At 47.7% G+C, this 13,330-nt stretch overlaps 1 protein-coding gene and 2 long non-coding RNA genes across 4 annotated transcripts in view; 1 reads left to right on the forward strand and 2 right to left on the reverse strand.

The window, feature by feature from the left end:
* The window catches only part of LOC135405953 (dynein axonemal heavy chain 5-like), a 28,936-nt gene extending 20,077 nt beyond the window's left edge, over positions 1–8,859 (reverse strand). The window contains exons 1-3 of the mRNA XM_064640466.1: positions 8,722–8,859; positions 904–1,059; positions 286–468 (exon numbers count right to left, since the gene is read on the reverse strand). Of these exons, the coding sequence (XP_064496536.1) occupies positions 286–468; positions 904–1,059; positions 8,722–8,859 (477 nt within the window). The remainder of the gene's footprint in view (positions 1–285; positions 469–903; positions 1,060–8,721) is intronic.
* LOC135405804 (uncharacterized) overlaps positions 1–13,330 on the forward strand; it is a 369,333-nt gene that overhangs the window by 269,148 nt on the left and 86,855 nt on the right. The gene's annotated exons all lie outside the window — the stretch shown is intronic.
* The window catches only part of LOC135405816 (uncharacterized), a 147,174-nt gene continuing 145,883 nt past the window's right edge, over positions 12,040–13,330 (reverse strand). Inside the window, exon 2 of the long non-coding RNA XR_010426023.1 lies at positions 12,040–12,994. This is a non-coding gene — a long non-coding RNA (uncharacterized LOC135405816). The remainder of the gene's footprint in view (positions 12,995–13,330) is intronic.

Raw genomic sequence — 13,330 nt, forward strand, 5'->3', positions numbered from 1 at the left:
TCTCATGAAGTTGTAAATCATTGAGGCAGAAAAAAATAAGGTGAACATGGTAAGGTTGCAACAATAAAGAGAAATAGAAACTTCCGCATAAATAAGTCAATTGCTTCTGTGCCAGTTTTTAAATCATCACAAATAGGTTATATTAAGAATAATCACAATAGAGAGAGTCAGAAAGTTACCCTGTAATATGGTAATAGAAAGTAACAAATTAAAATTAAAGTAAAGCATTCTACAGGTAAATGTAAAAAGTACAACCAGGAAAACAGATACAATCAATTCTTTTACCTGTTTCTCTGTGAGAATGACTCTGCCTAAGAGTTGATTTTCAAGACCTTTCATCGTCACAGTAAAGTCAATTATGGAGGTTCGAGCACTGATTTCAGGAGAGTAACACGGATTTGACAGTTTTGTAGTAATGTAAAGTCTGAAGCCATCCATAACTTCTACTTCCTTATCACCAACTTTCACCTTAAGAAAAGTATTAAAAAGAAGTCTTGAGATATCAAGAACCAGTACACACTCTTTCAGATACTTCATATAGGAAAAAGGGCTACATTTTTTTGTTTAAAGGCATAAAAATACAGTTTTAAATTATACAACTGATGCAAACAATTTGCTGAGAATACCTATGGACCACTTAAAGTAGCCCATTCACAGATTATTTCATTTTTTTTGAATTGTCATAAGGAAAAGGATAAGGAACTCTATACACTAAATATATTGAGCATTTGTAATCTTAAACTCTACTTTTTTATTTTTTTTTGTATTAGCATTAATCAAATTTAAATTACTTTACTTTTTCATAGTCCTATATTTAGTAGGCGTTATTTTGTTAAGGGTAAAGGTGGGGGGAGGGAAGGAAAGGGGCATTTCCACTTGTTTGCTCATTTGTTTTATTTTTACCTTGTTAGCTGAACCTGTTTTAATGATGTTTCTTTCCAAAACATTATCCAGTGCTGGGTCAAGCTCTTCTCCAACATCTTCTACTAAGGGAGGCCTTCCCAAAGAAAGGCTGTCTTCTAAATGATTTCTAAAATACTTGTGATTCAAAGAAGTGATCTAAAAATATAAAAAGAGATCTATATATTATGATATGACTAGTTAACGAGCTTTATGGTTTTTTAATATTTATAAATTATTTCATTTTGTTTAAATTACTGCAAAAAACAATGGTCTGATGAGTAGACTAGTATTAAGGTGAGAATTGTGACCACAAGAAAAGGTAGCATCAAATTACCATATTCTCTCTCAGATCTCATAGAACTAAACTTCTATTTTGCAACTGCAAAAGTAGAAGCAAAGCAGCACTGAACATTTGCAGTTTTTACATCCTGTGAGTGCAACTACTCAAGAATTTCACAGTAGAAATTCACAGGGACCTTTTAGCACCTTCCATTTTATCCTGGATAACATCCCCAAGTCAAACTGCAGCAGGGTCAATTCCAAGACCAGGGCTCTTCTGGTTTGTTTTTTTTTCTCCTTGAAAATTAGGTGGTTACATCGGACAAGACCTTAAACATTCTTTGCTTTAAAATGTAGTCCTCAGTATAACCATGATTAATTTTTAACACATGCACAAAGCACAAAGCACATTCAGCTTAGATTTTAAAAACGCTGTAAAACAAACTAATAATAATTTTTAACATAACTAGCTAGGCATCCATTAAAGGGTTCCACACCAAGATAAAAATCAACATTAAACTGGTAGAAATACTTTCAGAGCCACTCTATTATCACCCCTCAAGTTCCTCTTTATGGTTTTCAGGCATCTTTTTTTCAAGGTGATTTATTGGTGTAATGATAATTGTAGAAAGTAAGGACTTTCTTTCTCATACTTTCATGTTTGCATTGAATTGGTGTTTCTTGCCTTAGACTGTACATTGTGGTACTACTGTCTTCCCTGTATACTTGCAGAATACTTAGCACCTGACCTCCATACTAAGACAACAGAAATTAAAAATAATTTCTGATTAAAAGGTGATAAAAATATCATGCTATGAACCTTGATTTTAAACATTTAGATGAAATTGTAATAATGAACTAGTTGATGTTTTTTTCCTAACATTTACAGTATTCTGCAAACATATTTATTTACCAGACATTGCCCATCCAGCCAATTACCCACAGTTTATGTTTCATTAAAATAAATTCATTAAACAAATGGAGTCACTGGTGCTAACAGGCTTCAAATGTACACTTTCATATCTAGTCAAATTTCAAATGTAACAAAATATATCTGAGATGTCCTTTATATCCAGACTAGACATTTTATGTAAACGGCATTTGCTAAGCATTATGTGAATCACTGAATTGTAATATTTTGTAAGCTAAGAGTTTCTAGGGATTATGAAAGTGTGGGAGCCCAAACCCAGCTTTCAGCAAAGGAAAACAAGGGCTGACAAAAACCTCGTGATCTGAAAGAGCTGGACCCTTCTCACAAGACCTGTTAAAGTTCTACCTCATGGATCAAGCTTGGCTCCAGCAGAAATCAGAAAGGACTTTTGAGATGATTGTATCAAACCATGTCTAAACCCCTGTAATCCCTCTGTCCCCCATGTAATCCTACTAGAAGAAAAATTAACTATTTGGAAATTGCAGTAAAAATTTGTGTAACTCCCCAATTAACATAGGTTATCCCCTTCATTAACATACAGCCCCAGATGCCTTTAAAATAGTGTTCTCGTGTTCAATAAACTATTCCAGTTTCCCCATACTGGGATCGTGTCTAGTTTTTATTTTTCAGACCGCCACTAATGTCGCCACAACCGTGGGGCTGAGAACCTTCTAACATTTAGAAGATTCGTCAGCCATCGGCTGGCTGGACCAAGGGAAGCAGCACTCCTTGTGTTTCGGTGGTGTGTGCGTAGTCAGAACTGAAAGAAGACGGAAGCCGTGCACGGAAACTTGTCCTCAGCAGGCGGGAACTGCTGAGTGAGCTGACTACGAACTCCAGATTGGGTAATTATTTTAAAGACTTTGTAACAATAAGTAGGGTACAATGGGGTCAAACGTATCAACTGAGCAAAATCATGCTTATTTAATCCTGCAAAAAGTGCTAAAGCAGCACGGAAAAACACTGGACGAATCGTCCTTACAAAGCTTGTTGCTCTGGGCTCAACATAACTTTGCAGAACTGAATGTAACTAACTTTTTAGACGATGCTTTATGGGACAGAGTGGGGGTGCGATTGTGGGAAGAGGCAACGCAGGGAAATGAAAAAGCTACAAAAGTTTTAAAGCCATGGAGAATTTTATACGAGACCCTGAGAGACCCGCGCCGGCGGAAGCAGCAGCGGGACCCGAGCGGGAACCGCTCAGAAGGCAGGAAGGACCCGGAACCCGGAACCGAAAGAGGCACCGGGAAAAACAAACACAAGCAGCGCACGAGGTGTGCAAAAACCGGGGCTATGGAGCGTGAGCGGAGGAGAGGATCCCACAGAATCCCCGGGGGGCTCCGGGAAAGGTCCGAGGGAGGAAAGAGCCCCAGCGGGACCGTCGGCGAAGGAGGGAGCGAGCGGAAACCCAGCGGCAACAGCACGAGACAAACCCAGGAACAGAGGGACCCCGGAGACAAACGGAGTGGGGCAGACACAAAGCTGCCGACTTCAGCAGTAGTCAAAGCAGCAAAAACCCCCTTCCTTGATTTTTTTTTCCCTTTTCTTTGCAGCCTAAACTAAGAACTGGTCTTTTTTTGGAAACCCTTTTGTTTATTAACCTAACTGTTTCAGTTTCACAGTGTGAGTAAGGCGAACAAAACGCTACCAATGGAGAGATTGTCCCCCTGCGCAAAAACAAACAAACAAAAGGAAAAAGGGGGGGGAAGCGAGGGAAGCAAAGACCCTTTGCTGCATGAAGACACCCTTCCGTAACTAATAGCCAAATTGTTTTAAATGTATGCATAGCTGTATTTTTGAAAATTTTAAAGTTTTCACAATAACAATTTTCCTTAAGTCCAAAAGCCAAATTAACACAGAAAGACATATATTTGCCTTAAAAATAGAAGAAGTATATATTTTATCCTTGAACTATAGGAATGTTTATATATATTTGAAATTTAAATTGAACATGAAGTAAAATATGCTTATGTTTTTACAGGTTATACTATCATAAAAAACAGAAAACATATATTACTAATCTAAGGGTGAGAAACAAAAAACGCCAATTTCTCAGTTCATAACCAAAAGACACTGTAAAATGAAACCCAAAAGTATGTTTGTATGATGTTTGTTCGATGGCCATCGAGTATGAATGTGTGAATGTACGCATGCGTGTGAAAATACAATAATTAATATGTTCTGATTTATACACAAATGCACATTACCTCACACATGCACAAACACCCTTAGATAAAAAACAGAAAACATATCACCCTGAGTTGAATAGAATTTCATTTGCAGAAATGTTTTAGGTTAAATAAAAGTTTTCAAAAACAAACACTAAAAAAACACTTTCAGGTAAAAGTCAGGAGCACACGAACCCTGAAGTCATCAAGTTATTAAGTTTGGTTCAAAATCAATCGCTTATAAGTCAATAGAATCTTTAGAGGATAGCTTAAATAAGATTTTATAAGAGTAATTTCTAATAAGAAATAATAGAAATAAGTTAAGTTGTTTAAACAAGTTTTATATTAATTCAGAGTTATTTAGTTTAGCATTGTTGGGAATTTTTCCTTCTTGCATTTTGTTCCTTGTTTACTTTTCTATATCCAAAAGTATCTAATAGTCTTTCTGGTTGGTTTAATGTTCTTAATGTTAGTGCTAAGTTTAAGAAAACAATTTATGTAGCAACATGCAGAATGCCTTAAAACAGCTCGGATTCCTTCACATGCCTTTATAATGCCAAACCTTGTGGCCAAAACTATTCTGACACGCCTTTGCATAATCGTACTTTCCATCTCAGGTATATAAAAGGCTGTACATTGCCTTGAAAAAGGAGCCTCCTTGCTAACATTAATTTCACTTGTGGTATTAAAAGTAAGACTGCAATGTTTCTTGTTAGATCCATTTAAGAATACATTTGCTTCTAAAATGCAGCTATAGAATTTGTTATTACTCACTCTGAACTAATGCATCAAAGCATTGATAAGTTGAAGAAAAAAATAGTAATCAAAACTTAGATTACATGTTTAGTTAGCATGATAAATTTAATACTCTAGTTAAAGAAAACATTTAAGGTAATATTTGTATTCCCTTGTATTTTGTCTTGCATTAGCAAACGTTTGATCAAAGTTTTTTCCGAGTTTTTTGTTTTTTAGAAAAATAAAAAAAAAAAAAGGGGCAGATGTGGGAACCCAAACCCAGCTTTCAGCAAAGGAAAACAAGGGCTGACAAAAACCTTGTGATCTGAAGGAGCTGGACCCTTCTCACAAGACCTGTTAAAGTTCTACCTCATGGATCAAGCTTGGCTCCAGCAGAAATCAGAAAGGACTTTTGAGATGATTGTATCAAACCATGTCTAAACCCCTGTAATCCCTCTGTCCCCCATGTAATCCTACTAGAAGAAAAATTAACTATTTGGAAATTGCAGTAAAAATTTGTGTAACTCCCCAATTAACATAGGTTATCCCCTTCATTAACATACAGCCCCAGATGCCTTTAAAATAGTGTTCTCGTGTTCAATAAACTATTCCAGTTTCCCCATACTGGGATCGTGTCTAGTTTTTATTTTTCAGACCGCCACTCCCCCCCCTTGTGTCACCCTGTTCTGAGGGAGCTTTGGGGGAACATCTGCACCCCAACACAGCATCCAACGCATCCCAAAGTGTGCTGGGACCCCTTTGAACCTGGGAATTGAGGGGAACCATGGAAAACCCTTCTCAGAGAGAAAATTGGGTGACCCGAGTCCTGGATGCTTTTAGGAAAGAGGTCTGAACATTTCTTGAAGAATGGAGGGGGGTGACTTTTTTATTCCTGACCTTTCCAGTTCTCCATTTGGGGGCAGGATGTCCTCTGGGCCAATGTTTTGTTCCCTTTGCAGTGAGTGCAGCCTCAGAGGGCTGAGCCCTCTCTGGCTGGGCTTGGCCTCTCCTGCAGAGACTCAGGCCTGGCTGGGCTGCCCCAGGCAGACGCTGCAGGAAGAAGAGCTCAGGCCGCCTGGCTCTGGTGTCCCTGGGGCTCAGCCTGTGCCCCATTGCTGTGCAGGGGCTGAGCCCCACCTCTGCCTCGGGGCCTTGGCCAAAGGGCTGGCAAGGAAGAGGCCCAGCAGCCTTGGGGCCTGCCCAGCTTTCCTCCTCCCTGGGGGCTCTCAGTCCTCCCCTGACACCGTGTGGGCCCAAGGCCTTGCTGGCTTCGGGCTCACGGCCCGCCGGCACCATCCCAGCGGCCTGACCCCCCTCCTTCCCCTCTCTCCAGCCTCTCCTGCCTTTTCTGGCAAGGGGCCATCCAAGGAAAACCCCGGTTCTCAGCAATGGCACCTGTGGCACGGCTGCAAGGCTCGAGTGGGCCAGGCAAGAGCAGGAGCACCGAGAGCCTGAGGAGCCAGGAGATGCCCTGGCTGGGCATCGTGCTGCTGCGGGACGAGCTGACACCTCTGCACAGTCTCTGCCCGTCCCTGCCAGCCGACTTCTGCCCAGGCTCTGGGCACGGGGACGCAGCACTGACAGTTTTCAGCCACCGCGCTGTTCCACAGAGGCTGTGATGTCACAAGGCCCTTGCCTGGCAGCCAGGAGATGGGCAAGGCAAGGCAAGGACGGAACCTCTGAGCCACCAGCACGCTGTCCCCAAAAGCTGGGGTGGCACAGAAGCCCAGAGTCCATGAGGTTGGCAGAGACTTGTGAGATCAACCGGTGTCCAGCCTACGCCCCATCCCCAGCACGTCAAGCAGAGCACGGCACTCAGTGCCATGGCCAGTCTTTGCTTAAACACCTCCAGGGACGGTGACTCCACCACCTCCCTGGGCAGCCCAAAAAGCTCTGAGGCATCACATCTCTTCTTTTACAGTTCTATCACAACTTTTTATAAGTCAATCATATTACATTATAGAGCTCTATTTCTATGTTGGTTACGTACACCTTTTATATATTTTATATACCTTTTATATACCTTTATATAGCTTTTATAAACCTTTTAATGCCTTAATAAAATCCCAGGGATCTTGCTTGGAACTCCCTGCATCCAGGGACCGAGAGGATCTCCCTGAATAACACTTTCAGTGGGCACTGGAATCCTCAGGGTCCTGGAACCCCTGGAGCATCAACAGCTTTGTCCCTCCAAGGGGGTCCCAATTTGTTTCCAATGGTTCAAGGATACAAAATAAACCAAATACCAGTTTCCAAACCAAATCAACTTATACGTCCAGAAATCACAAGTTAATATCCAAAATAGCAGAAAGGATTTCTTCAAGATTCTTTCTTTGCAACCTGAAGTACCCATAATACAAAATTAACCAAATACCTGTTTCCAAAACCAAATAAACCAAAGACCAGTTCCAGAACTAAATAAACCAATGAGTCCAGACTCCCAAATTAATATCCAAAATCATGGCTGGGGTTCGCGAACGAAGATTTGGGAAGGGCTCTGCCCACATTTGCTACAAGCACACTGGTGGCTAAAGAGGTCAATACGAGATAGACACGTCCAGTTGCAAAAGGCAGAGCAGAAAGACTCCTTGGATGGGATCGACAGGACACGGTTCTTTCTGCGTTGTCTTTTCTCCTCGATGGTGATCCTGCTGCGTTCTCAAAAGAAGCAGCAGCGTTAGAGATGGGGTGTCTCCAGACCTCCCGACTGGAGGCCAGAGTAGACCAGTGATGAAGATCAATGTGGCCAAGGCTGAGATGTTGTTTCAGGCAGTCCTTGTATCTCCTCTTCGGGGCTCCTCTCTTGCAGCAGTCGGTGGCAAGTTCACCACAGAGCACGATCTTAGGGAGGGGGTGGTTGGTCCTTCATCCTGGAGACGTGCCCTGCCCAGCACAGCTGTGTTCTCAGCAACATGGTCTCAATACTTGTGACTGCTGCCTGTTCTAGAACAGATGGATTGGTCACATCATCTGACCAGTGGACGTTTAGGATTGTACGGAGGCAGCGTTGATGGAAGCGTTCCAGGAGTCGCAGGTGGTGGCTGTAGATGACCCATGATTCGGACCCATATAAGAGAGTAGACAGCACAATGGCTCTGTAAACACTGATCTTTGTGCTTTTCTTCAAGTGTTTATTTCGCCAAACTCTTTTATGGAGTTTTCCAAAAGCTCTCTATGCCTTTGCTAACCTGTTGTCCATCTCTCCGTCAGTCTCACCATCCGAGGAGATGAGGCTGCCCAGGTAATTAAACTGCTGCACTGATTTGAGCTCTGATTGGCCAATGGTGATGTGGGGATGATGGAAGACTTCCTGAGGTGCAGGTTGATGGAGAACTTCTGTTTTCTTTAAGCTGACTTCCAGCCCAAAGAGCTCAGCAGCCTCAGCAAAGCAGGATGTTAAACGCTGCAGAGCTGCTTCTGTGTGAGCGACGAGGGCGGCGTCATCAGCATAAAGCAGCTCCTGGACAAGATGGTTTAAGGTCTTGGTGTGGGCCTTCAGTCGCCTTGGGTTGAAAGGGCTTCCATCAGTGCGGTATCAGATGTAGATCCCGTCCTGATCAAGACGTCACGTGTGTTACATATTCATGACCCCCCGACAGTGGGCGGTGCTCTCTGTAAATCTCGGGACACCTGGTGTAACCTCTGCTCAGCAGGCAGATAGTGTTTCTCATGCGCCAAGGATGCATGATCCCTGGCCCTGCGCACTTCTCTCTGCTGCTCGTCTCGGTGGTCGCGGGGGTGAAGGCTCAAGGTCTTCCTCTCTCGGAGCGTGCGCAGTCGCTCAGCGCCTTCCCCTGGCGACGGCTCCTCATTGGCTGCCTGTCCGTCCGCTCGGTGTCCCATTGGCTGCTCATTGGCTACATTTGCTCCATCGCACCCTCCCATTGGCTGCCCCTTCGTGCCCCCGCGCAGCTTTCCCATTGGCTGCCTCTGGGTAGCTCCCCATTGGCTGCTCACTGGCAACCCGGCTGTTCTCTGAGCAACAGCCCCGCCCCTTCCAATGGCACTGATTGACCTGTGCCGATTGCAGGCACCTTCGCACCCTCCCCAGCACCCGCAGCTGAACAGTCTCCCTTGTCAACAGCAGGGCAGCATTTTCCCAATAGCGACTGGACATTTTCCCTTCTCATCCTGGGGCCGGGAATGGGGTGCAGAGGGGTCCTCGTGTCTGGGAATGGGGGTTCAGGTGGTCCCAGTGCTGGATGAGGTGGGGTCAGGGGGGTCCTGGTGCCCAGGAATAGGGATTCAGGGGGCCCTGGTACCAGAAACGGGGGTATGGGGGGTCCCCGTGACCACAAATGGAGGTTCAGGGGGGTCCCAGTGCCCAGAAATGGGAGTTCAGGGGGGTCCCAGTGCCCAGAAATGGGAGTTCAGGGCAGTTCCCGTGCTCAGGAATGGGAGTTGAGGGGGATCCCCTTCTCAGGAATGGGGTTTCAGGGGGTCCCTCTGCCCAGAAATGGAGGTTCCAGAGGCTGGATAAGGGAGTGTAGGCAGGTCCCCGTGCCAGGGAAGGGCTGCAGAGGAGTCCCCTTCCCAGGAATGGGGATTCAGAGGGTCTCCCATTCCCGGGAATGGGGCTTCTGGGGGTGCCGGTACCAGATAAGGGGTTTAGGTGAGTCCCAATACTGGGGGAGGAGGAGCAGGGGGTTCCTCATGCCCAGGAATGGGGGTTCAGGGCAGTACCAGTTTGAGAATGGGGGCTCAGGGGGTTTCTGGTGCCCAGGGAAGGGTGTTCAGGGGGGTCCCGGGGATGGATAAGGGGGTGCAGGGAGGTCTTTGTGCCAGGGAAGGGGCACAGGAGAGTCCTCTTCCAGAGAATGGCAGTTCAGAGGGGTCCCGGTGCCCAGAAATGGGGGTTCAGGAGGTGCCCGTTCCAGGGGGTCCCACTGACCCTTCATTGCCCCCCGGGTCCCCCAGGAGCCCCAGGAGCCCCCCCAGCCCCAGCGCTGGAGCCATCGTGCTGCTCCGCTGCCTTTGGGGAACATCCCTCCTTCAACCTGTCCTGCTTTGGTCATAGGCCTGCAAAAACAGTTTCTTCTTCTGGAATGCTTCCCAGCCCTGGGGGCTGGCCAAGATACTCCTTCTTATCAGTGCTGCTCAGGCCCACGTGGTTTAGTCTCAGGACTAAGATATCCACCTGAACGCAGCCGTGGGTGGATCCAGGACTAAGCCCTGCCTGGTACAGCTGAAGGAATTCACAAGACTTAAACTCTATTTGTTGAAATTAAAGATTTTCCCAACATTTCCCCCCTCTGAGACTTGTTGAAATTTTCAGCAAGTTTCACTGATGAGCTTTATAACACTTTGGGTTACAAACATCGGTACAACAGTTCACAGAAATGCAGGAAAGACAATAATCACTGTCCTCACAGTCACTGGAATTCGTTTGACCCATGGAGAGGGGTTTGGAAATGAGGATGATCATTCTTGACAACTGCCCAGCTCCTCAGGAATTATCATCCTTTTGTACTTCATGTAAGACTCTAACTTGTTCCCAAAAGGTCCAAATTAGTCCCTACAGCTCCGGAGCAGCACTGATAAGAAGGAACATCTTGGCCAGCCCCCAGAGCTGGGAAGCATTCCAGAAGAAGAAACTGGTTTTTCAGGCCTGTGACCAAAGAAGGATAATTTGGAGAAGAGATGTTCCCCAAAGGGCCACCAGAGACCCTCGAGAGACCCCTACTCTGATGTAAATGAGTTCTGAGAACTGATTCAAATGTGTAAGAGAATCTGTGGGAGTATTTAGTATATATGCATGAGTCTGAGGAAGTGTAATGCACATGTATTAGTTACATCCACAGAAACCAGGGTATGAGACAGCCCAGTGTGGGGGTGATGCGAGGAGACCCCCCCACCCCCGCACCCAGTGCCGAAAAAAATAAAACCACTTTCTAATCCTGACACTCCAGTGACAGAGAGTTTTATTCCCGTTTGGTGACAGTCCCAGTTGCTCCCAGTATGATCCCTGTTGCCCCAGCTCTGGTCCCGAGGGGTCCCAGTCCTGCTCTTGCTGTATCCCAGTGTCCCAGTCTGCCCCAGTCCATCCCAGTCCATCTCAGTCCATCCCAGTCCCTTCCCAGCAGCCGCCGCCGTTTCCCGGGTCCTGCCCCCCCGCCCCCCCAAGATGCTGACGGGGGTCGGGGCTCCGTCTTTGCCTTCGTCTCCCTGGGCTGGGGCTCGGCCTCCGCCCGTGGGAGTAGCTGAGGGGGGTCCATGGGGGTTGTGTGTCCCCCCCCGGAGCGTGTGTGCCCCCCCGGGACCCCCATCCCACTGTCACCCCCTTTTCTCTCCCCACGGAGCCCCTGCCCCAGCTCCCACTCCCCCCTGGCAGGGGCTTTGGGAGCCCCCCTTTGCCTTGACCCCGGGCCTCCCTTGAATCCCCTTTCTTGGGCACTGAGACCCCCCTGCATCTCCTTCCCCAGCTCCGGGACCCCCCTGCACCCCAGTAGCCAGCTCCACAACCCCTGCAATCCCTTTCCCAGTCCCTGCATCCCCCTGTGCAGGGGGGGCTGCAGGGCTTTGGGGGGTCTCACCAGGGCTTTGCCCCAGGACACCCTGCCTCGGGCTCTGGGGGTGGGGGGTGACGGGTGCTCTCGAGCCTCCCCTTTTTTCCACATCCCTTCCCCAACCCCCATTCTGGATCTGCCATTCCAGGGCCGTGGGGGGGCCTCGCCGCAGCCCCCCCGCTGTCCCCGCTGTCCCCTCGGGGCCCTGACGGCCGCCCTGGCGCTGTCCCTCGGGCTGCCCGGGGAGTTGCCCCCACGGGCTCTTGGGGTGGGGCTGGAGGGGTCCCGCTGCCCCTCTGCTGTGTTCAAGCACCTGAGGAACAGGGAGCAAACCCCCAGATCGGGTTTCCCAGCTGCAAAGCTCGGCGGGGCTGCCCCACCAGGAGGAATTTGGGGCTTGGGTACGGGAACAAAACACGGCATCAATTAAACCTTATTAAATATTCAAGCACTGGGACAGGAAGAAAATCATCCTTTGGAGTCTTCCCTTTGCAAACACAGATAGAGGGTTCTCACCTGGGGAAGTACCAGCCTGGTAATAATTTTATTTACACTAGTGATGCCAACAACACCTGCTGGGCATTGATGGAGGGGGGTTATATAGTTTTAGTAAGTATAGAAACACTTTGCAGTTGCCAGTGACTCAACAGCAGCATCCACAGGTATTTTCATCTCTGTCAGTTGATCCTTGGTCTCGTTTTTTGACTTTTTTTCCTTATAAATATTCCACAAATCACTCCTATGGAACCAGTTTTGCTTTGCTGAGGAGAGCTGTGACTGCTGGGCCCTTGGGGGATTATGAGCTTTTTGTGTTTTTATTTGAGGAGCACAGGAGCATCCAGGCAAAGCCCCAGGAGGGAGCAGGACCTGCCCAGGCCCCGGGAGCTCGGGCTGTTGTCCCAGCTCATCTCGTGGCAGGAGGAGCTGAGGGTGCCCCTGTCCCCTCTGTGCCCCCCAGGGGTGGCAGAAGCCCCTCGGGAGGCAGGTCCAGAGGCACCATCCCCTGTCCCGGGGGCTCCCCGAGCTGCCCTGCACAGGGTGGGCACACGGGGGGTGGGCTCAGGTGGGTCTGAAGGGCCGTCCAGCACCTTGGGGGGTGACCTGGGGGGCTGGGACTGAAAACCCCTCGGAGCTGTGCAAGTCCTTGAGACAATGAGCTCCTGCTTTTTTAATGAACAACCAAAGAACAACCCAAGTAGAATCCTATTTTTGTTCTCCAAATTTCAGAGAAAGTCACAGACTTCCATTGGGGCCAGGAAGGACAATTCCTGTGCCTAAAGCCCCTCTGTGTGGCCCCACAACCAGCAGTGCTGAGCGAGACCCTTGGAGCTCTCTGGGGCCGCAGCAGCTGCAGGGACTCTGCTCCAGCACGGGCTGCCCACGGGCTCACATCCTTCTTTGTGGGCATCCCCTGCTCCGCCGTGGGCTCCTCCTTGGGCTGCAGGGGAATCTCAGCTCTAGGCCTGGAGCACCTCCTGCCCCTCCTCCTGCACTGCCCTGGGGGTCTGCAGAGCTGTTCCTCTCCCCTATTCCCACTCTGCTCCTCTCTGCACCCAATTCCATCTGCACAAGGACTTTTTCCTCCTTAAATACATTATGCCCAAGGCCCCAATACACTGCCCAACATGGATCACCAGGAATGTGGGTCACCAGGTCTGTGCCCAACGGGGGTCCCTGTGGATCATCCAATGCAGGTCCTCCCATGGCTGATGGAGTTGGAGCAGCGGCCGAAGCTCTTCCCGCAGTCGGGGCACTCAGTAGGCTTCCATTACTGGTGGGTCCGTTGGTGGTAGGTCAAGGCAGAGCTG

The sequence above is a fragment of the Pseudopipra pipra genome, chromosome W (assembly GCF_036250125.1).
Source record: "Pseudopipra pipra isolate bDixPip1 chromosome W, bDixPip1.hap1, whole genome shotgun sequence".
Taxonomy (NCBI): Eukaryota; Metazoa; Chordata; class Aves; order Passeriformes; family Pipridae; genus Pseudopipra; species Pseudopipra pipra.